General features: G+C 48.5%; 1 protein-coding gene across 1 annotated transcript in view; it reads left to right on the forward strand.

Annotated features, from left to right (window-relative positions):
* Positions 1-2,660: 2,660 nt before the first annotated feature.
* ATP1B2 (ATPase Na+/K+ transporting subunit beta 2) overlaps positions 2,661-26,216 on the forward strand; it is a 39,870-nt gene continuing 16,314 nt past the window's right edge. The window contains exons 1-6 of the mRNA XM_066593957.1: positions 2,661-2,819; positions 6,501-6,629; positions 7,313-7,411; positions 7,563-7,768; positions 11,275-11,346; positions 20,587-20,700. Of these exons, the coding sequence (XP_066450054.1) occupies positions 2,708-2,819; positions 6,501-6,629; positions 7,313-7,411; positions 7,563-7,768; positions 11,275-11,346; positions 20,587-20,700 (732 nt within the window). The 5' untranslated portion in view covers positions 2,661-2,707. The remainder of the gene's footprint in view (positions 2,820-6,500; positions 6,630-7,312; positions 7,412-7,562; positions 7,769-11,274; positions 11,347-20,586; positions 20,701-26,216) is intronic.

The raw sequence follows: 26,216 nt of genomic DNA on the forward strand, positions 1-26,216 counted from the left end.
TCCTGTGTGATGCTGTCTGCTGAGCTGTGTATCTAATCCTATCCTGTGTGATACTGTCTGCTGAGCCATGTATCTAATCCTCTCCTGTGTGATACTGTCTACTGAGCCATACATCTAATCCCATCCGGTGTGATACTATCTGCTGAGCCATGTATCTAATCCTACCCTGTGTGATATTGTCTGTGGAGCTACTATATCTAAACCTATCCTGTGTGATACCGTCTGCTGAGCCGTGTATCTAATCCTATCCTGTGTGATACTGTCTGCTGAGCCGTGTATCTAATCCTATACTATGTGATTTTGTCTGCTGAGCTGTGTATCTAATCCTATCCAGTGTGATACTGTCTGCTGAGCTGTGTATCTAATCCTATCCTGTGTAATACTGTCTGCTAAGCTATGTATCTAATCATATCCTGTGTGATACTGTCTGCTGAGCCGTGTATCTAATCCTAGCTTGTGTGATACTACCTGCTGAGAGAGTGTATCTAATCCTATCCTGCGTGATACTGTCTGCTGAGCCGTGTATCAAATCCTATGCTGTGTGATACTGTCTGCTGAGATGAGTATCTAATTCCACCCTGCGTGATACCGTCTGCTGAGCTGTGTATCCAATCCTATCCTGTGTGATACTGTCTGCTGTATCTAAACCTATCCTGTGTGATACCGTCTGCTGAGCCGTGTATCTAATCCTATCCTGTGTGATACTACCTGCTGAGTTGTGTATCTAATCCTATCCTGCATGATACTGTCTGCTGTATCTAAACCTATCCTGTGTGATACCGTCTGCTGAGCCGTGTATCTAATCCTATCCTGTGTGATACTGTCTGCTGAGCTGTGTATCTAATCCTATCTTGTGTGATACCGTCTGCTAAACCATGTATTTAATCCTACCCTGCATTATCCTGTCCACTGAGCTGAGTACCTAATCCTATCCTGTGTGATACTGTCAGCTGAGCCGCGTATCTAATCCTCTCCTGTGTGATGCTGTCTGCTGAGCTGTGTATCTAATCCCATTCTGTGTGATACTGTCTACTGAGCTGTGTATCTAATCCTATCCTGTGTGATACTATCTGCTGAGCCATGTATCTAATCCTCTCCTGTGTGATACTGTCTACTGAGCCATACATCTAATCCCATCCGGTGTGATACTATCTGCTGAGCCATGTATCTAATCCTACCCTGTGTGATATTGTCTGTGGAGCTACTATATCTAATCCTACCCTGTGTCATACTGTCTGCTGAGTTGTGTATCTAATCCTATCCTGCGTGATACTGTCTGCTGTATCTAAACCTATCCTGTGTGATACCGTCTGCTGAGCCGTGTATCTAATCCTATCCTGTGTGATACTGTCTGCTGAGCCGTGTATCTAACCCTATACTATGTGATTTTGTCTGCTGAGCTGTGTATCTAATCCTATCCAGTGTGATACTGTCTGCTGAGCTGTGTATCTAATCCTATCCTGTGTAATACTGTCTGCTAAGCTATGTATCTAATCATATCCTGTGTGATACTGTCTGCTGAGCCGTGTATCTAATCCTAGCTTGTGTGATACTACCTGCTGAGAGAGTGTATCTAATCCTATCCTGCGTGATACTGTCTGCTGAGCCGTGTATCAAATCCTATGCTGTGTGATACTGTCTGCTGAGATGAGTATCTAATTCCACCCTGCGTGATACCGTCTGCTGAGCTGTGTATCCAATCCTATCCTGTGTGATACTACCTGCTGAGTTGTGTATCTAATCCTATCCTGCGTGATACTGTCTGCTGTATCTAATCCTATCCTGCGTGATACTGTCTGCTGTATCTAAACCTATCCTGTGTGATACCGTCTGCTGAGCCGTGTATCTAATCCTATCCTGTGTGATACTATCTGCTGAGCCGTGTATCTAATCCTATACTATGTGATCTTGTCTGCTGAGCCGTGTATCTAATGCTATACTATGTGATCTTGTCTGCTGAGCTGTGTATCTAATCCTATCCAGTGTGATACTGTCTGCTGAGCTGTGTATCTAATCCTATCCTGTGTAATACTGTCTGCTAAGCTATGTATCTAATCCCATCCTGTGTGATACTGTCTTCTGAGCTGTGTATCTAATCATATCCTGTGTGATACTGTCTACTGAGATGTGTCTAATCCTGCCATGTGTGATACTGTCTGCTGAGCCGTGTATCTAATCCTAGCTTGTGTGATACTACCTGCTGAGTTGTGTATCTAATCCTATCCTGCGTGATACTGTCTGCTGAGCCGTGTATCAAATCCTATGCTGTGTGATACTGTCTGCTGAGCCGTTCTTCTAATCCTATCATGTGTTTATACTGTTTGCTGAGCTGTGTATCTAATCCTCTCCTGTGTGATACTGTCTGCTGAGATAAGTATCTAATCCTGGCATGTGTGATACTGTCTGCTGAGCTGTGTATCTTATCCTATCATGTGTGATACCGTCTGCTGAGCTGGGTATCTAATCCCATCCTGTTTTATAGCGTCTGCTGAGCTGTGTATCTAAACTCATCCTGTGTGAAACTCCCAGGGTTTCCAGTAAAGCTGCCTTCTTTTAAGATCTTGTTACATTTTGTTACAATGTACTGACTGGGGATAAAAGCAGCTGCTTACTATTCATGAGGGGGCGGAGTCTGTAAGAGATAAATATGCTGCTGCTCCAGATCTGGGGATTAGTGATCTGAACACTGGGAATAAAGTACAAGGACATGGCGGCTCTCAGCCAGAAGAAGACCTGCGGCCAAATCATGGATGAATGGAAGGAGTTCATGTGGAACCCAAGGACTCGGGAGTTTATGGGCCGGACAGCAAGCAGCTGGGGTAAGAGTTCCCGGGGCAGATGTGGTAAGGGGATTCAGGGGCTGATGTAGTAAAAGTCCCTGGGGCAGATGGGGTAAGGAGATGCTGGGGAGATGGGGTAAGGAGATGCTGGGGAGATGGGGTAAGGAGATGCTGGGGAGATGGGGTAAGGAGATGCTGGGGAGATGGGGTAAGGAGATGCTGGGGAGATGGGGTAAGGAGATGCTGGGGAGATGGGGTAAGGAGATGCTGGGGAGATGGGGTAAGGAGATGCTGGGGAGATGGGGTAAGGAGATGCTGGGGAGATGGGGTAAGGAGATGCTGGGGAGATGGGGTAAGGAGATGCTGGGGAGATGGGGTAAGAAGATGCTGGGGAGATGGGGTAAGGAGATGCTGGGGAGATGGGGTAAGGAGATGCTGGGGAGATGGGGTAAGGAGATGCTGGGGAGATGGGGTAAGGAGATGCTGGGGAGATGGGGTAAGGAGATGCTGGGGAGATGGGGTAAGGAGATGCTGGGGAGATGGGGTAAGGAGATGCTGGGGAGATGGGGTAAGGAGATGCTGGGGAGATGGGGTAAGGAGATGCTGGGGAGATGGGGTAAGCAGATGCTGGGGAGATGGGGTAAGCAGATGCTGGGGAGATGGGGTAAGCAGATGCTGGGGAGATGGGGTAAGGAGATGCTGGGGCAGATGAGGTAAGGAGATGCTGGGGCAGATGAGGTAAGGAGATGCTGGGGCAGATGAGGTAAGGAGATGCTGGGGCAGATGAGGTAAGGAGATGCTGGGGCAGATGAGGTAAGGAGATGCTGGGGCAGATGAGGTAAGGAGATGCTGGGGAGATGGGGTAAGGAGATGCTGGGGAGATGGGGTAAGGAGATGCTGGGGAGATGGGGTAAGGAGATGCTGGGGAGATGGGGTAAGGAGATGCTGGGGAGATGGGGTAAGGAGATGCTGGGGAGATGGGGTAAGGAGATGCTGGGGAGATGGGGTAAGGAGATGCTGGGGAGATGGGGTAAGGAGATGCTGGGGAGATGGGGTAAGGAGATGCTGGGGAGATGGGGTAAGGAGATGCTGGGGAGATGGGGTAAGGAGATGCTGGGGAGATGGGGTAAGGAGATGCTGGGGAGATGGGGTAAGGAGATGCTGGGGAGATGGGGTAAGGAGATGCTGGGGAGATGGGGTAAGGAGATGCTGGGGAGATGGGGTAAGGAGATGCTGGGGAGATGGGGTAAGGAGATGCTGGGGAGATGGGGTAAGGAGATGCTGGGGAGATGGGGTAAGGAGATGCTGGGGAGATGGGGTAAGGAGATGCTGGGGAGATGGGGTAAGGAGATGCTGGGGAGATGGGGTAAGGAGATGCTGGGGAGATGGGGTAAGGAGATGCTGGGGAGATGGGGTAAGGAGATGCTGGGGAGATGGGGTAAGGAGATGCTGGGGAGATGGGGTAAGGAGATGCTGGGGAGATGGGGTAAGGAGATGCTGGGGAGATGGGGTAAGGAGATGCTGGGGAGATGGGGTAAGGAGATGCTGGGGAGATGGGGTAAGGAGATGCTGGGGAGATGGGGTAAGGAGATGCTGGGGAGATGGGGTAAGGAGATGCTGGGGAGATGGGGTAAGGAGATGCTGGGGAGATGGGGTAAGGAGATGCTGGGGAGATGGGGTAAGGAGATGCTGGGGCAGATGGGGTAAGGAGATGCTGGGGAGATGAGGTATGGAGATGCTGGGGAGATGGGAGATGCTGGGCAGATAAGGTAAGGAGATGCTGGGGCAGATGGGGTAAGGAGATGCTGGGCAGATGGGGTAAGGAGATGCTGGGCAGATGGGGTAAGGAGATGCTGGGCAGATGGGGTAAGGAGATGCTGGGCAGATGGGGTAAAGAGGTATTACACTATGAGTTATTAGACTACTGCCATCAGGAGGTGAAGGAGAGATGAGACAAGTGGTGAGAGGTTCAGGACTGTTGGGTAGAGTGTGGTGACATTCAGAGCTGGTGTATGTAGTGGTGTGCGTTCAAGATTGGTGGGTACAAGGGTGTGAGGTTATGGACTGTTGGGCACAGTGGTTTGAGGATCAGGACTGGTGGGTAGAGTGGTGTGACTTTCATGACTGCTGGGTAGAGGACTGGCGGGCTCAGTGGTTTGAGGTTTATGGTTGGTGAATACAGTGTTGTAAGGTTTAGGGCTAGTCGGAAGAGTGGTGTGAGATTTTGGGCTGGTGGGTAGAGTAGTGTGAGGTCCAGGGCTTTTGGGTAGATTGGTGTGATGTTCAGGACTGGTGAGTAAAGTGGTGGGAGGTTCCGGGCTGGTGGGTAGAAGAGTGTGAGGTTGAGGGCTGGTGGATAAAGTGGTGTGACAATTAGGCTTGGTGGGTACAGTGGTGTAAGGTTCAGGGCTAGTGGGTACAGGACTGGTGGGCTCTGGTTTGAGGTTCAGGGTTGGTGAATACAGTGGTGTGAGGTTTAGGGCTTGTGGGAAGAGTGGTGTGAGACTTTGGGCTGGTGGGTAGAGTAGTGTGAGGTCCAGGGCTTTTGGGTAGATTGGTGTGATGTTCAGGACTGGTGAGTAAAATGGTGGGAGGTTCAGGGCTGGTGGGCACAGTGGTTTGAGGTTCAGGGCTGCTGTGTGGAGTGCTGTGACGTTCAAGACTGGTGGGTAAAGTAGTGTGAGGTCCAGGGCTTTTGGGTGGATTGGTGTGATGTTCAGGACTGGTGTGTAAAGTGGTGGGAGGTTCAGGGCTGGTGGGTAGAAGAGTGTGAGGTTGAGGGCTGGTGGATAAAGTTGTGTGACAATTAGGGTGGGTACAGTGGTGTGAGGTTCTGGGCTGCTGTGTGGAGTGGTGTGAGGTTCTGGGCTGCTGTGTGGAGTGGTGTGAGATTCATGGCTGTTGGGTTGAGTGGTGTGAGATTCAGGGTTGGTGGGTGCAGTGGTGTAAGGTTCAGGGCTGTTGGGTACAGGACTGGTGGGCTCTGGTTCGAGGTTCAGGGTTGGTGAATACAGTGGTGTGAGATTTTGGGCTGGTGGATGGAAGAATGTGAGGTTCAGCACTGGTGGGCGCAGTGGTTTGAGGTTCTGGGCTGCTGTGTGGAGTGGTGTGAGATTCAGGGCTGTTGGGTGGAGTGGTGTGAGATTCAGGGTTGGTGGGTGCAGTGGTGTAAGGTTCAGGGCTAGTGGAAAGAGTGGTGTGAGAATTTGGGCTGGTGGATAGAAGAATGTGAGGTTCAGCACTGGTGGGCGCAGTGGTGTGAGGTTCTGGGCTGCTGTGTGGAGTGGTGTATGGTTCAGGGCTAGTGGGTAGAGGGGTGTGAGATTCAGGGTTGGTGGGTGCAGTGGTGTAAGGTTCAGGTATCACACACCGGAGATCTCCATGTGCATGCCATCTTTCCTTCTGATCTTGGAGCGGCACCCTCAGCTGTCGGTGATAGGGCACCAGATAGAGGTGCCATTTTGACACTGTAACACATTGCATTGAGCTGGTTGCATCTCTGTGAGGCCTCCGCACTCCCATGGCTCATGCCTTTCCTCCTGTTCCTTTGCTCTTTGTATGTGGCAGCTGCCATCTTCTGGGAGTGGGCATCATTAATTGTGTGCCACCCATCATGTTCCTGCCCGCATTGCCCAGGTCAGGGATGGCATGGGGCGGGTGTAATTTTGTACATCTAAAATGGTTAGTGTATTAATGTGGTTAACCCTTTCTTGCCTGCAGCACTGATTTTGTTGTTTTACGTGGTGTTTTATGCCTTCCTCACGGCCGTCTTTGTGCTCAGCATGTGGGTGATGCTACAGACGATTGATGAATATCATCCAAAGTACTCGGATCGACTCGGTAATCCAGGTAAATCTCTCCTACCATTACCAAGGAGTGCCCAGGTGGTGGGAGGTGGAGGGGTGGGTGACATGAAGGTTTATATGTATACCTCCAAAAGAGGGTTGCCAGAGCCAGTTTTAAGGACAGGCCACACCCTTTTATGATGAGCCACACCCCCTCTATCTCATAATAGGTCCTTCAGTGGCGCACTCACAGAAATGGTGACCAAATGGTGGTTAGGACACGGGTGTAATTAGTGCAGTAAAGCAGCAATCCGATGATCACAGCTTCACATCTGCAAATATGCTTCACGCCCGTGTGAATCCACCCTAACCCTTGCACCACTTCCTGTCGGACCTGTGGAGGTGGGCAAGCTCCACTATCCCCAATGCACAGAGGCTGCCTGTATTAACCGTTTGTGGGTAGCCCCTTACAGTGGGAGTCAGGGGGGCCGGTATGAAGGTGCTGGGAGTCAGGGTGCCAGCAAGGACTTAGATGGGACTGTTTAGAACCGCTTACACTTAGGTCCACTGTGGGAAGGCTGCAGATATTGGGTGCTGTAAGTGAATGAGGATCCAAGCAGGAGGACCAGCAGGTCCATCCTCCAGCCATGAGAAGGTCAGTAGATGAGGAGGACGACCCTTGTGTAGAGATGGGATTCGAGGAAGCATCCAGAAAGCTATTCTTCACCATTCTTCCACTTTCACCAGGGCTCATGATTCGTCCCAAGCTGGACGCCCTCGAGGTTGTGTATGGTTCCAACTCCAGCTGGCAGCCATACGTGGATGGTCTCAACTCTGTGCTCCAAGGTAAGGGGACAATTCCACACGCTTGCTGAGGCTCCTGTCCTCATGGGAGATGAGACAATGACACTCAGCAGCTTCCACCATCTCTACGTATATATTTCGTCTGACATAAAACGGTGGACGATATCTTGACTCGCTCTCCTCTCTTGCACAGACTATAACAAGACCGTTCAGGAGGAGAGAGGCTCGCTGTGCGCCAGCGGGGTGTACAACAAGCAGGAAGATACTGGAGATGTGCGCAATTACCCAAAGAAAGCCTGCCAATTTCTAAGGGACTACCTGGGAAATTGTTCTGGTATTGAAGACCCAACATACGGATATTCAAATGGAACGCCATGCGTGCTCATAAAAATGAACAGGGTGAGCTACCATCACCTGTCCGTGTATCCCATCTCACCTGTCTGCGTATCCCAACTCACCAGTCTGCGTATCCCATCTCACCAGTCTGCGTATCCCATCTCACCAGTCTGCGTATCCCAACTCACCAGTCTGCGTATCCCATCTCACCAGTCTGCGTATCCCATCTCACCAGTCTGCGTATCCCATCTCACCAGTCTGCGTATCCCATTTCACCAGTCTGCGTATCCCATCTCACCAGTCTGCGTATCCCATCTCACCAGTCTGCGTATCCCATCTCACCAGTCTGCGTATCCCATCTCACCAGTCTGCGTATCCCATCTCACCAGTCTGCGTATCCCATCTCACCAGTCTGCGTATCCCATCTCACCAGTCTGCGTATCCCCTCTCACCAGTCTGCGTATCCCCTCTCACCAGTCTGCGTATCCCATCTCACCAGTCTGCGTATCCCATCTCACCAGTCTGCGTATCCCATCTCACCAGTCTGCGTATCCCATCTCACCAGTCTGCGTATCCCATCTCACCAGTCTGCGTATCCCATCTCACCAGTCTGCGTATCCCATCTCACCAGTCTGCGTATCCCATCTCACCAGTCTGCGTATCCCATCTCACCAGTCTGCGTATCCCATCTCACCAGTCTGCGTATCCCAACTCACCAGTCTGCGTATCCCATCTCACCAGTCTGCGTATCCCATCTCACCAGTCTGCGTATCCCATCTCACCAGTCTCCGTATCCCATCTCACCAGTCTGCGTATCCCATCTCACCAGTCTGCGTATCCCATCTCACCAGTCTGCGTATCCCATCTCACCAGTCTGCGTATCCCATCTCACCAGTCTGCGTATCCCATCTCACCCGCCTGCGTTTCCCATCTCACCAGTCTGCGTATCCCATCTCACCCGCCTGCGTTTCCCATCTCACCCGCCTGCGTTTCCCATCTCACCCGCCTGCGTTTCCCATCTCACCAGTCTGCGTATCCCATCTCACCAGTCTGCGTATCCCATCTCACCAGTCTGCGTATCCCATCTCACCAGTCTGCGTATCCCATCTCACCAGTCTGCGTATCCCATCTCACCAGTCTGCGTATCCCATCTCACCAGTCTGCGTATCCCATCTCACCAGTCTGCGTATCCCATCTCACCAGTCTGCGTATCCCATCTCACCAGTCTGCGTATCCCATCTCACCAGTCTGCGTATCCCAACTCACCAGTCTGCGTATCCCAACTCACCAGTCTGCGTATCCCATCTCACCAGTCTGCGTATCCCATCTCACCAGTCTGCGTATCCCATCTCACCAGTCTGCGTATCCCATCTCACCAGTCTGCGTATCCCATCTCACCAGTCTGCGTATCCCATCTCACCAGTCTGCGTATCCCAACTCACCAGTCTGCGTATCCCAACTCACCAGTCTGCGTATCCCATCTCACCAGTCTGCGTATCCCATCTCACCAGTCTGCGTATCCCATCTCACCAGTCTGCGTATCCCATCTCACCAGTCTGCGTATCCCATCTCACCAGTCTGCGTATCCCATCTCACCCGCCTGCGTATCCCATCTCACCCGCCTGCGTTTCCCATCTCACCCGCCTGCGTTTCCCATCTCACCCGCCTGCGTTTCCCATCTCACCCGCCTGCGTTTCCCATCTCACCAGTCCGCGCATCCCATCTCACCTGTCCGCGCATCCCATCTCACCTGTCCGCGCATCCCATCTCACCTGTCCGCGCATCCCATCTCACCTGTCCGCGCATCCCATCTCACCTGTCCGCGCATCCCATCTCACCTGTCCGCGCATCCCATCTCACCTGTCCGCGCATCCCATCTCGCCTGTCCGCGCATCCCATCTCGCCTGTCCGCGCATCCCATCTCGCCTGTCCGCGCATCCCATCTCGCCTGTCCGCGCATCCCATCTCGCCTGTCCGCGCATCCCATCTCGCCTGTCCGCGCATGCCATCTCGCCTGTCCGCGCATGCCATCTCGCCTGTCCGCGCATGCCATCTCGCCTGTCCGCGCATCCCATCTCGCCTATCCGCGCATCCCATCTCGCCTGTCCACGCATCCAATTTCGCCTGTCCGCGCATCCCTTTTCACCTGTCCGCGCATCCCTTTTCACCTGTCCGCGCATCCCTTTTCACCTGTCCGCGCATCCCATGTCACCTGTCCGCGCATCCCATGTCACCTGTCCGCGCATCCCATGTCACCTGTCCGCGCATCCCATGTCACCTGTCCGCGCATCCCATGTCACCTGTCCGCGCATCCCATGTCACCTGTCCGCGCATGCCATGTCACCTGTCCGCGCATGCCATCTCACCTGTCCGCGCATGCCATCTCACCTGTCCGTGCATGCCATCTCACCTGTCCGCGCATGCCATCTCACCTGTCCGCGCATGCCATCTCACCTGTCCGCGCATCCCATCTCACCTGTCCGCGCATCCCATCTCACCTGTCCGCGCATCCCATCTCACCTGTCCGCGCATCCCATCTCACCTGTCCGCGCATCCCATCTCACCTGTCCGCGCATCTCATCTCACCTGTCCGCGCATCTCATCTCACCTGTCCGCGCATCTCATCTCACCTGTCCGCGCATCTCATCTCACCTGTCCGCGCATCTCATCTCACCTGTCCGCGCATCTCATCTCCCCTGTCCGCGCATCTCATCTCACCTGTCCGCGCATCCCATTTCACCTGTGTGCGTATCCCTGCGTATCACATCTCACCTCTCCACGCATCGCATCTCACCTCTCCGCGCATGCCATCTCACCTGTCCGTGCATCCCATCTCACCTGTCCGCGCATGCCATCTCACCTGTCCGCGCATGCCATCTCACCTGTCCGCGCATGCCATCTCACCTGTCCGCGCCTGCCATCTCACCTGTCCGCGCCTGCCATCTCACCTGTCCGCGCCTGCCATCTCACCTGTCCGCGCCTGCCATCTCACCTGTCCGCGCCTGCCATCTCACCTGTCCGCGCCTGCCATCTCACCTGTCCGCGCCTGCCATCTCACCTGTCCGCGCCTGCCATCTCACCTGTCCGCGCCTGCCATCTCACCTGTCCGCGCCTGCCATCTCACCTGTCCGCGCATGCCATCTCACCTGTCCGCGCCTGCCATCTCACCTGTCCGCGCCTGCCATCTCACCTGTCCGCGCCTGCCATCTCACCTGTCCGCGCCTGCCATCTCACCTGTCCGCGCCTGCCATCTCACCTGTCCGCGCCTGCCATCTCACCTGTCCGCGCCTGCCATCTCACCTGTCCGCGCCTGCCATCTCACCTGTCCGCGCCTGCCATCTCACCTGTCCGCGCCTGCCATCTCACCTGTCCCCGCATACCATCTCACCTGTCTTGCGCTCTATCTGACTGCTACATACATCACCTCACCTTTCCAAACATCCCGTCTGTCCCGTGTGCACATCCTATTCCACCTGTCTAGAGAATTCACCTGTCCCAATCTGACTTCTCGTCATGAACCTCCAGACCACAAAACGGTGACCTCCTGCTCTCTGTGCCTCCTTCTGTAGGTGATTTATTTCTTGCCGGAGCCGATTAAGGATCTGTCCAACACTTCCATCACCATCAACTGTACTGGGAAGGTGAGTGCCGGGCCGTCAGGCGGGGGTCCCTCTTGGCTCCTTTCTCACATATCTCAGCCTCTCTTTTTCTTTATTGTCTTCAGAAGCTAAAAAGTGCAGTAAATGAGACGGTAAGAGGCGGAGCCTATAGCAGACCCTATATGCATCCCTATAGGTTCAGTCAGTGCCATACCCCCCTCTACAAGCCACGGAAGTCCAGAATTAGACCCTCTGCTTACGCTTTAGGCTTGCTAAGCTTCTCCAAAGAGGATTATATCCTGTATAAGGTCTGTCCCCTCCGCTGAAGCACAGCCTCGCTATATGGCCCGGCTCCCGTAGTGAAGGAGAACTCTAAATGACATGAATACTTGTGACGGCTGCATCACCTATATAATGTATAGGTAACCTACAATATCCAGCCTGTTGGTCCATACGTATGATACAGGTGGATTATATCTGTGCCCTTATATATTGCACATGTGTTATCTCAGCTTTCTGCCTCATGTTATCATATATTGGTGATGTTACTTATGTGCACTATGTGAGGGCTCAGTTTATAAAATGTTCAGCTTTTGCATCATGTTTGTGTGACATCATATAATGTATGGGTGATGCGTCAGGTCTGTGACATCATATATTGTATGGGTGATGCGCCTGGTCTGTGACATCATATAATGTATGGGTGATGCGTCAGGTCTGTGACATCATGTAATGTATGAGTGATGGGTAAGCTCTGTGACATCATATAATGTATGGGTGATGCGTCAGGTCTGTGACATCATATAATGTATGGGTGATGCGTCAGGTTTGTGACATCATATAATGTATGGGTGATGCGCCTGGTCTGTGACATCATATAATGTACGGCCGATGCGCCTGGTCTGTGACATCATATAATGTATGGGTGATGCGCCTGGTCTGTGACATCATATAATGTATGGGTGATGCGTCAGGTCTGTGGTATCGTTTAATGTACGGCTGATGCGTCAGGTCTGTGACATCGTATAATGTATGGGTGATGCGTCAGGTCTGTGACAACGTATAATGTACGGCTGATGCGTCAGGTCTGTGACATCGTATAATGTACGGCTGATGCGTCAGGTCTGTGACATCGTATAATGTACGGCTGATGCATCAGATCTGTGACATCATATAATGTATGGGTGATGCGTGAGGTCTGTGGTATCGTTTAATGTACGGCTGATGCGTCAGGTCTGTGACATCATATAATGTATGAGTGATGCGTAAGCTCTGTGACATCATATAATGTACGGCTGATGCGCCTGGTCTGTGACATCATATAATGTACGGCTGATGGGTCTGGTCTGTGACATCATATAATGTACGGCTGATGCGCCTGGTCTGTGACATCATATAATGTATGGGTGATGCGTCAGATCTGTGACATCATATAATGTATGGGTGATGCGTCAGATCTGTGACATCATATAATGTATGGGTGATGCGTCAGGTCTGTGACATCACATAATGTATGGGTGATGCGTCAGGTCTGTGACACCATATAATGTACGGCTGATGCGTAAGCTCTGTGACATCATATAATGTAAGGCTGATGCGCATGGTCTGTGACATCATATAAGGTATGGGTGATGCGTCAGATCTGTGACATCATATAATTTATGGGTGATGCGCCTGGTCTGTGACATCATATAATGTACGGCTGATGCGTCAGGTCTGTGACATCACATAATGTATGGGTGATGCATCAGGTCTGTGACATCACATAATGTATGGGTGATGCGTCAGGTCTGTGACATCATATTATGTATGGGTGATGCGTCAGGTCTGTGACATCATATTATGTATGGGTGATGCGTCATGTCTGTGACATCATATAATGTATGGGTGAAGCGTCAGCTATATGACATCATATAATGTACGGCTGATGCGTCAGGTCTGTGACATCATATTATGTACGGCTGATGTGTTAGGTCTGTGACAACATATAATGTACGGCTGATGTGTTAGGTCTGTGACATATAATGTACGTCTGATGGGTCTGGTCTGTGACATCATATAATGTATGGGTGATGCGCCTGGTCTGTGACATCATATAATGTACGGCTGATGCGCCTGGTCTGTGACATCATATAATGTACGGCTGATGGGCCTGGTCTGTGACATCATATAATGTACGGCTGATGCGCCTGGTCTGTGACATCATATAATGTACGGCTGATGCGCCTGGTCTGTGACATCATATAATGTACGGGTGATGCATCAGGTCTGTGACATCATATAATGTATGGGTGATGAGTCAGGTCTGTGACATCATATTATGTACAGCTGATGCGCCTGGTCTGTTACATCATATAATGTACAGCTGATGCGTCAGGTCTGTGACATCATATAATGTACAGCTGATGCGTCAGGTCTGTGACATCGTATAATGTATGGGTGATGCGCCTGGTCTGTGACATTATATAATGTATGGGTGATGCGCCTGGTCTGTGACATCATATAATGTACGGCCGATGCGCCTTGTCTGTGACATCATATAATGTATGGCTGATGGGTCTGGTCTGTGACATCATATAATGTACGGCCGATGTGTTAGGTCTGTGACATCATATAATGCATGGGTGATGCGTCAGGTCTGTGACATCATATAATGTACGGCTGATGCGCCAGGTCTGTGACATCATATAATGTACGGCTGATGCGCCAGGTCTGTGACATCATATAATGTACGACTGATGGGCCTGGTCTGTGACATCATATAATGTACGGCTGATGGGTCTGGTCTGTGACATCATATAATGTACGGCTGATGCGCCTGGTCTGTGACATCCTATAATGTATGGCTGATGGGTCTGGTCTGTGACATCATATAATGTACGGCTGATGCGCCTCGTCTGTGAAATCATATAATGTACGGCCGATGCGTCTGGTCTGTGACATCATATAATGTACGGCTGATGGGTCTGGTCTGTGACATCCTATAATGTATGGCTGATGCGTCAGGTCTGTGACATCATTTAATGTATGGGTGATGGGTCTGGTCTGTGACATCATATTATGTACGGCTAATGCGCCTGGTCTGTGACATCATATATAATGTACGGCCGATGCGCCTGGTCTGTGACATCATATAATGTACGGCCGATGCGTTACGTCTGTGACATCATATAATGCATGGCTGATGCGCCTGGTCTGTGACATCATTTAATGTACGGGTGATGGGTCTGGTCTGTGACATCATATAATATACGGCCGATGCGTCAGGTCTGTGACATCATATAATGTACGGCCGATGTGTTAGGTCTGTGACATCATATAATGTACGGCTGATGTGTTAGGTCTGTGACATCATATAATGTACGGCCGATGCGTTAGGTCTGTGACATCATATAATGTATGGCCGATGCGCCTGGTCTGTGACATCATTTAATGTACGGGTGATGGGTCTGGTCTGTGACATCATATAATGTACGGCCGATCTGTTAGGTCTGTGACATCATATAATGTACGGCTGATGTGTTAGGTCTGTGACATCATATAATGTACGGCCGATGCGTTAGGTCTGTGACATCATATAATGTATGGCCGATGCGCCTGGTCTGTGACATCATTTAATGTACGGGTGATGGGTCTGGTCTGTGACATCATATAATGTACGGCCGATGCGCCTGGTCTGTGACATCATATAATGTACGGCCGATGCGCCTGGTCTGTGACATCATATTATATATGGCCGATGCGTCAGGTCTGTGACATCATATATAATGTACGGCTGATGCGCCTGGTCTGTGACATCATATAATGTATGGCTGATGGGCCTGGTCTGTGAGATCATATTATGTATGGGTGATGCGTCAGGTCTGTGACATCATATAATGTACGGCTGATGCGCCAGCTCTGTGACATCATATAATGTACGACTGATGCGTCAGGTCTGTGACATCATATAATGTACGGCTGATGCGTCAGGTCTGTGACATCATATTATGTATGGCCGATGCGCCTGGTCTGTGACATCATATAATGTACGGCCGATGCGCCTGGTCTGTGACATCATATTATATATGGCCGATGCGTCAGGTCTGTGACATCATATATAATGTACGGCTGATGCGCCTGGTCTATGACATCATATAATGTACGGCCGATGCGCCTGGTCTGTGACATCATATTATATATGGCCGATGCGTCAGGTCTGTGACATCATATATAATGTACGGCTGATGCGTCAGGTCTGTGACATCATATAATGTACGACTGATGCGTCAGGTCTGTGACATCATATAATGTACGGCCGATGCGCCTGGTCTGTGACATCATATTATATATGGCCGATGCGTCAGGTCTGTGACATCATATATAATGTACGGCTGATGCGCCTGGTCTGTGACATCATATAATGTATGGCTGATGGGCCTGGTCTGTGAGATCATATTATGTATGGGTGATGCGTCAGGTCTGTGACATCATATAATGTACGGCTGATGCGTCAGGTCTGTGACATCATATAATGTACGGCTGATGCGCCAGCTCTGTGACATCATATAATGTACGACTGATGGGTCTGGTCTGTGACATCATATAATGTACGACTGATGCGTCAGGTCTGTGACATCATATATAATGTACGGCTGATGCGCCTGGTCTGTGACATCATATAATGTATGGCTGATGGGCCTGGTCTGTGAGATCATATTATGTACGGGTGATGCGTCAGGTCTGTGACATCATATAATGTACGGCTGATGCGTCAGGTCTGTGACATCATATAATGTACGGCTGATGCGCCAGCTCTGTGACATCATATAATGTACGACTGATGGGTCTGGTCTGTGACATCATATAATGTACGACTGATGCGTCAGGTCTGTGACATCATATAATGTACGGCTGATGCGTCAGGTCTGTGACATCATATTATGTATGGCCGATGCGCCTGGTCTGTGACATCATATAATGTACGGCCGATGCGCCTGGTCTGTGACATCATATTATATATGGCCGATGCGTCAGGTCTGTGACATCATATATAATGTACGGCTGATGCGCCTGGTCTATGACATCATATAATGTACGGCCGATGCGCCTGGTCTGTGACATCATATAATGTACGGCCGATGCGTCAGGTCTGTGACATCATATAATGTACGGCCGATGTGTTAGGTCTGTGACATCATATAATGTACGGCTGATGTGTTAGGTCTGTGACATCATATTATGTATGGCCGATGCGCCTGGTCTGTGACATCATATAATGTACGGCCGATGCGCCTGGTCTGTGACATCATATTATATATGGCCGATGCGTCAGGTCTGTGACATCATATATAATGTACGGCTGATGCGCCTGGTCTGTGACATCATATAATGTATGGCTGATGGGCCTGGTCTGTGAGATCATATTATGTATGGGTGATGCGTCAGGTCTGTGACATCATATAATGTACGGCTGATGCGTCAGGTCTGTGACATCATATAATGTACGGCTGATGCGCCAGCTCTGTGACATCATATAATGTACGACTGATGGGTCTGGTCTGTGACATCATATAATGTACGACTGATGCGTCAGGTCTGTGACATCATATAATGTACGGCTGATGCGTCAGGTCTGTGACATCATATTATGTATGGCCGATGCGCCTGGTCTGTGACATCATATAATGTACGGCCGATGCGCCTGGTCTGTGACATCATATTATATATGGCCGATGCGTCAGGTCTGTGACATCATATATAATGTACGGCTGATGCGCCTGGCCTGTGACATCATATAATGTACGACTGATGGGTCTGGTCTGTGACATCATATAATGTACGGCTGATGCGTCAGGTCTGTGACATCATATAATGTATGGGTGATGAGTCAGGTCTGTGACATCATATAATGTACGGCCGATGTGTTAGGTCTGTGACATCATATAATGTACGGCTGATGCGTCAGGTCTGTGACATCATATAATGTATGGGTGATGAGTCAGGTCTGTGACATCATATAATGTACAGCTGATGCGTCAGGTCTGTGACATCGTATAATGTATGGGTGATGCGCCTGGTCTGTGACATCATATAATGTACGGCTGATGCGCCTGGTCTGTGACATCATATAATGTACGGCCGATGCGCCTTGTCTGTAACATCATATAATGTATGGCTGATGGGTCTGGTCTGTGACATCATATAATGTACGGCTGATGCGCCTGGTCTGTGACATCATATAATGTACGGCTGATGGGCCTGGTCTGTGACATCATATAATGTACGGCTGATGGGCCTGGTCTGTGACATCATATAATGTACGGCTGATGGGTCTGGTCTGTGACATCATATAATGTACGGCCGATGCGCCTGGTCTGTGACATCATATAATGTACGGCTGATGCGTCAGGTCTGTGACATCATATAATGTACGGCTGATGCGCCTGGTCTGTGACATCATATAATGTACGGCTGATGCGCCAGCTCTGTGACATCATATAATGTACGACTGATGGGTCTGGTCTGTGACATCATATAATGTACGGCTGATGCGTCAGGTCTGTGACATCATATAATGTACGGCTGATGGGTCTGGTCTGTGACATCATATAATGTACGGCTGATGGGTCTGGTCTGTGACATCATATAATGTACAGCTGATGGGTCTGGTCTGTGACATCATATAATGTACGACTGATGGGCCTGGTCTGTGACATCATATAATGTACGGCTGATGGGTCTGGTCTGTGACATCATATAATGTACGGCTGATGCGCCTGGTCTGTGACATCATATAATGTACGACTGATGGGCCTGGTCTGTGACATCATACAATGTACGGCTGATGCGCCTGGTCTGTGACATCATATAATGTACGGCCGATGCGTCAGGTCTGTGACATCATATAATGTACGGCCGATGCGCCTGGTCTGTGACATCATATATAATGTACGGCTGATGCATCAGGTCTGTGACATCATATAATGTACGGCCGATGCGCCTGGTCTGTGACATCATATTATGTACGGCTGATGCGCCTGGTCTGTGACATCATATATAATGTACGGCCGATGCGCCTGGTCTGTGACATCATTTAATGTACGGCCGATGCGCCTGGTCTGTGACATCATATTATGTACGGCTGATGCGCCTGGTCTGTGACATCATATATAATGTACGGCTGATGCGCCTGGTCTGTGACATCATTTAACGTACGGCCGATGCGCCTGGTCTGTGACATCATATAATGTACGGCCGATGCTTCAGGTCTGTGACATCATATCATGTACGGCCGATGCGCCTGGTCTGTGACATCATATAATGTACGGCCGATGCGCCTGGTCTGTGACATCATATTATATATGGCCGATGCGTCAGGTCTGTGACATCATATATAATGTATGGCTGATGCGCCTGGTCTGTGACATCATATAATGTATGGCTGATGGGCCTGGTCTGTGACATCATATAATGTATGGCCGATGCGCCTGGTCTGTGAGATCATGTATAATGTACGGCTGATGTGTTAGGTCTGTGACATCATATTATGTATGACCGATGCATCAGGTCTGTGACATCATATATAATGTACGGCTGATGCATCAGGTCTGTGACATCATATATAATGTACGGCTGATGCATCAGGTCTGTGACATCATATATAATGTACGGCCGATGCGCCTGGTCTGTGACATCATATAATGTATGGCTGATGGGTCTGGTCTGTGACATCATTTAATGTACGGCCGATGCGTCAGGTCTGTGACATCATATCATGTACGGCCGATGTGTTAGGTCTGTGACATCATATAATGTGCAGCTGATGGGCCTGGTCTGTGACATCATATTATATATGGCCGATGCGTCAGGTCTGTGACATCATATATAATGTTCGGCTGATGCGCCTGGTCTGTGACATCATATAATGTACGGCCGATGCGCCTGGTCTGTGACATCATATAATGTACGGCCGATGCGCCTGGTCTGTGACATCATATTATATATGGCCGATGCGTCAGGTCTGTGACATCATATATAATGTTCGGCTGATGCGCCTGGTCTGTGACATCATATAATGTATGGCCGATGCGCCTGGTCTTTGAGATCATATATAATGTACAGCTGATGTGTTAGGTCTGTGACATCATATTATGTATGGCCGATGCATCAGGTCTGTGACATCACATCATGTACGGCTGATGCGCCTGGTCTGTGACATCATATATAATGTACGGCTGATGCGCCTGGTCTGTGACATCATATATAATGTACGGCTGATGCGCCTGGTCTGTGACATTATATAATGTATGGCTGATGGGCCTGGTCTGTGACATCATATAATGTATGGCCGATGCGCCTGGTCTGTGACATCATATTATGTATGGCCGATGCATCAGGTCTGTGACATCATATAATGTACGGCTGATGCGCCTGGTCTGTGACATCATATAATGTACGGCTGATTGGTCTGGTCTGTGACATCATATAATGTATGGCTGATGGGTCTGGTCTGTGACATCATATAATGTACGGCCGATGCGCCTCGTCTGTGACATCATATTATGTACGGCCGATGCGTCAGGTCTGTGACATCATATATAATGTACGGCCGATGCGTCAGGTCTGTGACATCATATAATGTACGGCTGATGGGCCTGGTCTGTGACATCATATATAATGTACGGCCGATGCGTCAGGTCTGTGACATCATATATAATGTACGGCCGATGCGCCTGGTCTGTGACATCATATTATGTACGGCCGATGCGTCAGGTCTGTGACATCATATATAATGTACGGCCGATGCGTCAGGTCTGTGACATCATATAATGTACGGCCGATGCGCCTGGTCTGTGACATCATATAATGTATGGCCGATGCGCCTGGTCTGTGACATCATATAATGTACGGCCGATGCGCCTCGTCTGTGACATCATATAACGTACGGCCGATGCGCCTGGTCTGTGACATCATATATAATGTACGGCCGATGCGCCTCGTCTGTGACATCATATAACGTACGGCCGATGCGCCTGGTCTGTGACATCATATATAATGTACGGCCGATGCGCCTGGTCTGTGACATCATATATAACGTACGGCCGATGCGCCTGGTCTGTGACATCATATTATGTATGGCCGATGCGTCTGGTCTGTGACATCATATATAATGTACACGTCAGTCCTTGTCGCTGCTTGCTCTCCTTCAGTAGGTGAGGAGGCGGACAGTGCGCTCGCTGTGGCCTTTCTCCTTCTTTAGCGCTGACTTCATGCATCTCATAGATTGTTCTCCCTTTGCAGAATGAGGAGAATGACCGTCTGCTGGGCGCCCGGCAGTACTTCCCCAGCCTCGGCAGCAGCGCTCTGGGCACCATCGACCTCATGTATTTTCCATACTACGGGAACAGAGCCCAGGTGAGTCTCCTCCATCGGACGCCGTGCCTGGTGACATCACAGCGGCCACGGAAAGTTTAGCGGGAGCAGACCGCTCTGACCCCGCACCTTCCTGAGGAAGGGTCCTCGATGAGTCCTGAGTGTTGGTGAGACCTCCTTCTGACCCGGCCGGAGCCACACTGCCATATTTTGGCCTCCGTTATGCAGAAGTGTGCGTCAGTCGGATTGCGGGCCTCCTGCCCTGAACTCCGAGCGTCAGGCCAGGCCCGGCGACACTTCTGCATTACGGACCAAACGGAGGCCAAATAAAGACGGGAAACCTTGACCCCCAGAATCAGCCGAGCCCCTCGGAGATCCAGCAGAGTCGCTCTGCTACTACAGCCCCCAGCAGTGGAGTGTGCCCGGGCTGCAGGAGGGGGGCTCTACCAGAAGTGGTTGCACTCGCCTGGCGCTGCGTTTTTCTCACGCATCTTTGTACTTTACTCTACTTTTTGCATGTTCATCCGCAAGCGCCAGAGACAGCCGGACCAATTAAAGCGGCGGTGTACTCCAGCTAGGTTTGCTGCACACATCTCCTTGCGTATCACACGCATATTCGCACTTCCCCGTTGACTTCTATGGAGACCGTTGGTGCACAAATATGCAGAATAAGAGAGCAGCTTCTACTTCTTTTATGTTTTTTGCCCAATCAAGATGCAGAAATATGAAGGAACCAATTGAAATCAACGGCTTCTATTCTCTGCGTGTGAAGCGGGCCGAAGAGCAGGCACACCATGCAACGCCCGACCCCACGGGCAGTACGAGCGGCTACACTGACTGCGCCACAGGGTTCACCAAGGACAAAGGGCTTGCGGTTTATACACCAAATGATGCAGCTATAGGCCAGTAGGTCACTATGGAACGATATATAGGACTGTTATATGGAATTACATGTAGGACTACCGTATATGTCACTATAGAACTATAAATAGGACTACGGGATGTATCACTCTAGAACTATATATAGGACCACCATATATGTCACTGTGGAACTATATATAGGACTACCGTACAAATGTAGCTGTGGGACTTTATAGAAGATTATCATATATATCACTGAGGAACTTTATATAGGACTATTGTATATCTCACTATAGAACTATATATACGACTACCATATTTGTCACTGAGGAACTTTATATAGGACTTTACATTCTCTCAGAAAGTAGATGTAACATCAACTGATCTTCCCTGCGCTATTGGGGGAATAAAAGAATGCAGGCTATCTGTAAGCAGAGAGATGGTGAGGGAACACTCAGCTAACTTACATGAACCCAAGTCTCCAGGTCCAGATGAATTACATCCTAGGATACTAAAGGAAGCAGCGGAGGTAATTGCTGAACCACTCGCCATAATCTGTGACAATTCCTGGAGAACAGAAGTCCCAGAAGATTGGAAAAGGGCAAATGTTGTCCCTATCTTCAAAAAAAGGGAAGAAGGTGGATCCAAGAGACTACAGGCCTGTGAGCCTGACTTCTATACCGGGGAAGATCTTTGTACAAATTATTAAACAGCATGTATGCAAGTACTTGGATGGGAATGGAGTAATTAACCAGAGCCAGCATGGGTTTGTAACCAACAAGTCATGCCAGACTAATCTAATTTCCTTCTATGACAGAATCACCGACTGGGCTGATCAGGAAAATGCGGTGGATATAGTATATCTTGGCTTTAGTAAAGCATTTGACAAAGTATCTCATACCATACTTACTGAAAAAATGACCAAATCTGGGATTGACAAGGCAACTGTTAGGTGGATTCACAACTGGCTGAGTGACCGTACTCCAAGAGTGGTCATAAATGGCTACACGTCCAAGTGGAAGAATGTATCAAGTGGTCAGCGACTAACAGAATGGTATTTAACAAGGAGAAATGCAAAATCTACATCTGGGCAAAAAACATGAGAAAAGCACATACAGAATGGGAGGAATTGGGCTAAGCAGCAGCACATGTGAAAAAGACTTGGGTATACTAATAGATCAGAGACTGAACATGAGTCAACAATGTGATGCAGCAGCCAAAAAGGCAAACACAATTCTGGGATGTATTAAGAGAAGCATAGAGTCTAGATCCCGTGAGGTCATTATCCCCTCTTCTCCTCCTTAGTCGGACCTCATCTGGAATACTGGGTCCAGTTCTGGGCACCCCACTTTATACAAGACATAGACAAACTGGAGCAAGTTCAGAGAAGAGTCACCAAGATGGCGAGTGGTCTGCAAATCATGTCCTATGAGGAGCGGGTAAAGGATCTGGGAATGTTTAGCAGAAGAGAAGGCTGAGAGGAGACTTAATAGCTGTCTACAAATATCTGAAGGGCTGTCACAGTGCAGAGGGATCAGCCCTATTCTCATCTGTACAAGGAAAAACTAGAAGCAATGGGAGGAAACTGAAAGGGAGGAGACACAGATTAGATATTAGACAGTGAGGAGGATCAGTGAGTGGAACTGGTTACCACGGGAGGTGGGGAGTTCTCCATCAATGGAAGTGTTCAGAGGCGGACAGACATCTGTCTGGGATGATTTAGTGATCCTGCACTGAGCAGAGGGTTGGAACCGAGGAGCCCGCAGGACCCTTTTAACTCTACCATTCTATGATATGTCACTGTGGAACTATATATAGGACTACCGTATATATCACTGTGGACAGATAGATATAGGACTATTTTATATGTCACTATGGAACTATATATAGGACTATTGTATATGTCACTATGGAACAATAGATACGGGACTACCATATATGTCACTGTGGAACTATATATAGGACTACCGTACAAATGTAGCTGTGGGACTTTAAAGAAGACTATCATATATATCACTGTGGAAAGATAGATATAGGACTATTGTATATGTCACTATAGAACTATATATACGACTACCGTATATATGTCACTAAGGAACTTTATATAGGACTATTGTATATCTCACTATAGAACTATATATACGACGACCATATTTGTCATTGTGGAACTATATATAGGACTTTACATTCTCTCAGAAAGTAGATGTAACATCAGCTGATCTTCCCTGCGCTATTGGGGGAATAAAAGAATGCAGGCTATCTGTAAGCAGAGAGATGGTGAGGGAACACTTAGCTAACTTACATGAATCCAAGTCTCAAGGTCCAGATGAATTACATCCTAGGATACTAAAGGAAGCAGCGGAGGTAATTGCTGAACCACTCGCCATAATCTGTGACAATTCCTGGAGAACAGAAGTCTCAGAAGATTGGAAAAGGGCAAATGTTGTCCCTATCTTCAAAAAAGGGAAGAAGGTGGATCAGGAAACTACCGGTCTGTGAGCCTGACCTCTATACCGGGGAAGATCTTCGAACAAATTATTAAACAGCATGTATGCAAGTACTTGGATGAGAATGGAGTAATTAACCAGAGCCAGCATGGGTTTGTAACCAACAAGTCATGCCAGACTAATCTAATTTCCTTCTATGACAGAATCACCGACTAGGCTGATCAGGGAAATGCGGTGGATATAGTATATCTTGGCTTTAGTAAAGCATTTGACAAAGTATCTCATACCATCCTTATTGAAAAAAATGACCAAATCTGGGATTGACAAGGCAACTGTTAGGTGGATTCAGAACTGGCTGAGTGATCGTACTCCAAGAGTGGTCATAAATGGCTGCACATCCAAGTGGAAGAATGTATCAAGTGGGCAGTGACTAACAGAATGGTATTTAACAAGGAGAAATGCAAAGTCCTACATCTGGGCAAGAAACATGAGGAAAGCACATACAGAATGGGAGGAATTGGGCTAAGCAGCAGCACATGTGAAAAAGACTTGGGTATACTAATAGATCATAGACTGAACATGAGTCAACAGTGTGATGCAGCAGCCAAAAAGGCAAACAGAATTCTGGGATGTATTAAGAGAAGCATAGAGTGTAGATCACATGAGGCCATTATCACCCTCTTCTCCTCCTTAGTCGGACCTCATCTGGAATACTGGGTCCAGTTCTGGGCACCCCACTTTATACAAGACATAGACAAACTGGAGCAAGTTCAGAGAAGAGTCACCAAGATGGTGAGCGGTCAGCAAATCATGTCCTATGAGGAACGGGTAAAGGATCTGGGAATGTTTAGCAGAAGAGAAGGCTGAGAGGAGACTTAATAGCGGTCTACAAATATCTGAAGGGCTGTCACAGTGCAGAGGGATCAGCCCTATTCTCATCTGTACAAGGAAAGACTAGAAGCAATGGGAGGAAACTGAAAGGGAGGAGACACAGATTAGATATTAGACAGTGAGGGGGATCAATGAGTGAAACAGGTTGCCACAGGAGGTGGGGAGTTCTCCATCAATGGAAGTCTTCAGAGGCGGACAGACATCTGTCTGGGATGATTTAGTGATCCTGCACTGAGCAGGGGGTTGGACCCGAGGACCCCGGAGGACCCTTTTAACTCTACCATTCTATGATATGTCACTGTGGAACTCTCTCTATATATAGGAATATCATATATGTCACTATTGAGTGAAATATAGGACTATTATATATGTCACTATGGAATTATATATAGAACTACTGTACATTTTAGTGTGGAACAATATATAGGACTATTACATATGCCCCTATGGAACTATATAAAACACTACCATATATGTCACTTTGGAACTGCATATAGGACTACCGTATATAGCACCAAGGAACAATGTATAGGATTATCGCATATGTCCCTGTGGAACTATATAAAGGACAGTGCATTTAATTTTGTTATATAACTACTACTTGGAATGCCACGTCACTACATAACTATATATAGGACTACTGAATATGGCACTATGGGACTACATTATATGTTACGACACAACTTTTTATAGGGGTGCAGTATATGTTACTGCAGAAATATATATACACAGTAACATAGTATGTTAGACTGAAAGGAGACAATGTCCATCTAGTTCAGCCTGTCTCCACCCCCTTGTTGATCCAGAGGAAGATAAAAACCCCAATGATATTACTACTGTATATGTCACTATGAAACTATGTATAGGAATAGGTTAGATACGTATGGAACAATATATAGCAGTACTGTATATGTTAATGTGGAATTGTATAAAGAAGTACAGTATAACTATATGCAGAACTACCATATATGTTACAATGGAACTATGTATAGAACAACTGTATGTGTTACTACAGAACTATATATAGCACTAAGGTGTATGTCAGTATGGAAGTATATATAGGACTAGGTTAGATATGTATGGAACTATTATATATATACACTACCGTTCAAAAGTTTGGGGTCACCCAAACAATTTTGTGTTTTCCATGAAAAGTCCCACTTATTCCCCACCATGCGTTGTGAAATGAATAGACAATAGAGCCAAGACATTGACAAGGTTAGAAATAATGATTTGTATGTGAAATAACATTGTTTTTACATCAAACTTTGCTTTCGTCAAAGAATCCTCCTTTTGCAGCAATTACAGCATTGCACACCTTTGACATTCTAGCTGTTAATTTGTTGAGGTAAGCTTGTG

This window comes from Eleutherodactylus coqui, chromosome 2 (assembly GCF_035609145.1).
Source record: "Eleutherodactylus coqui strain aEleCoq1 chromosome 2, aEleCoq1.hap1, whole genome shotgun sequence".
NCBI lineage: Eukaryota > Metazoa > Chordata > Amphibia > Anura > Eleutherodactylidae > Eleutherodactylus > Eleutherodactylus coqui.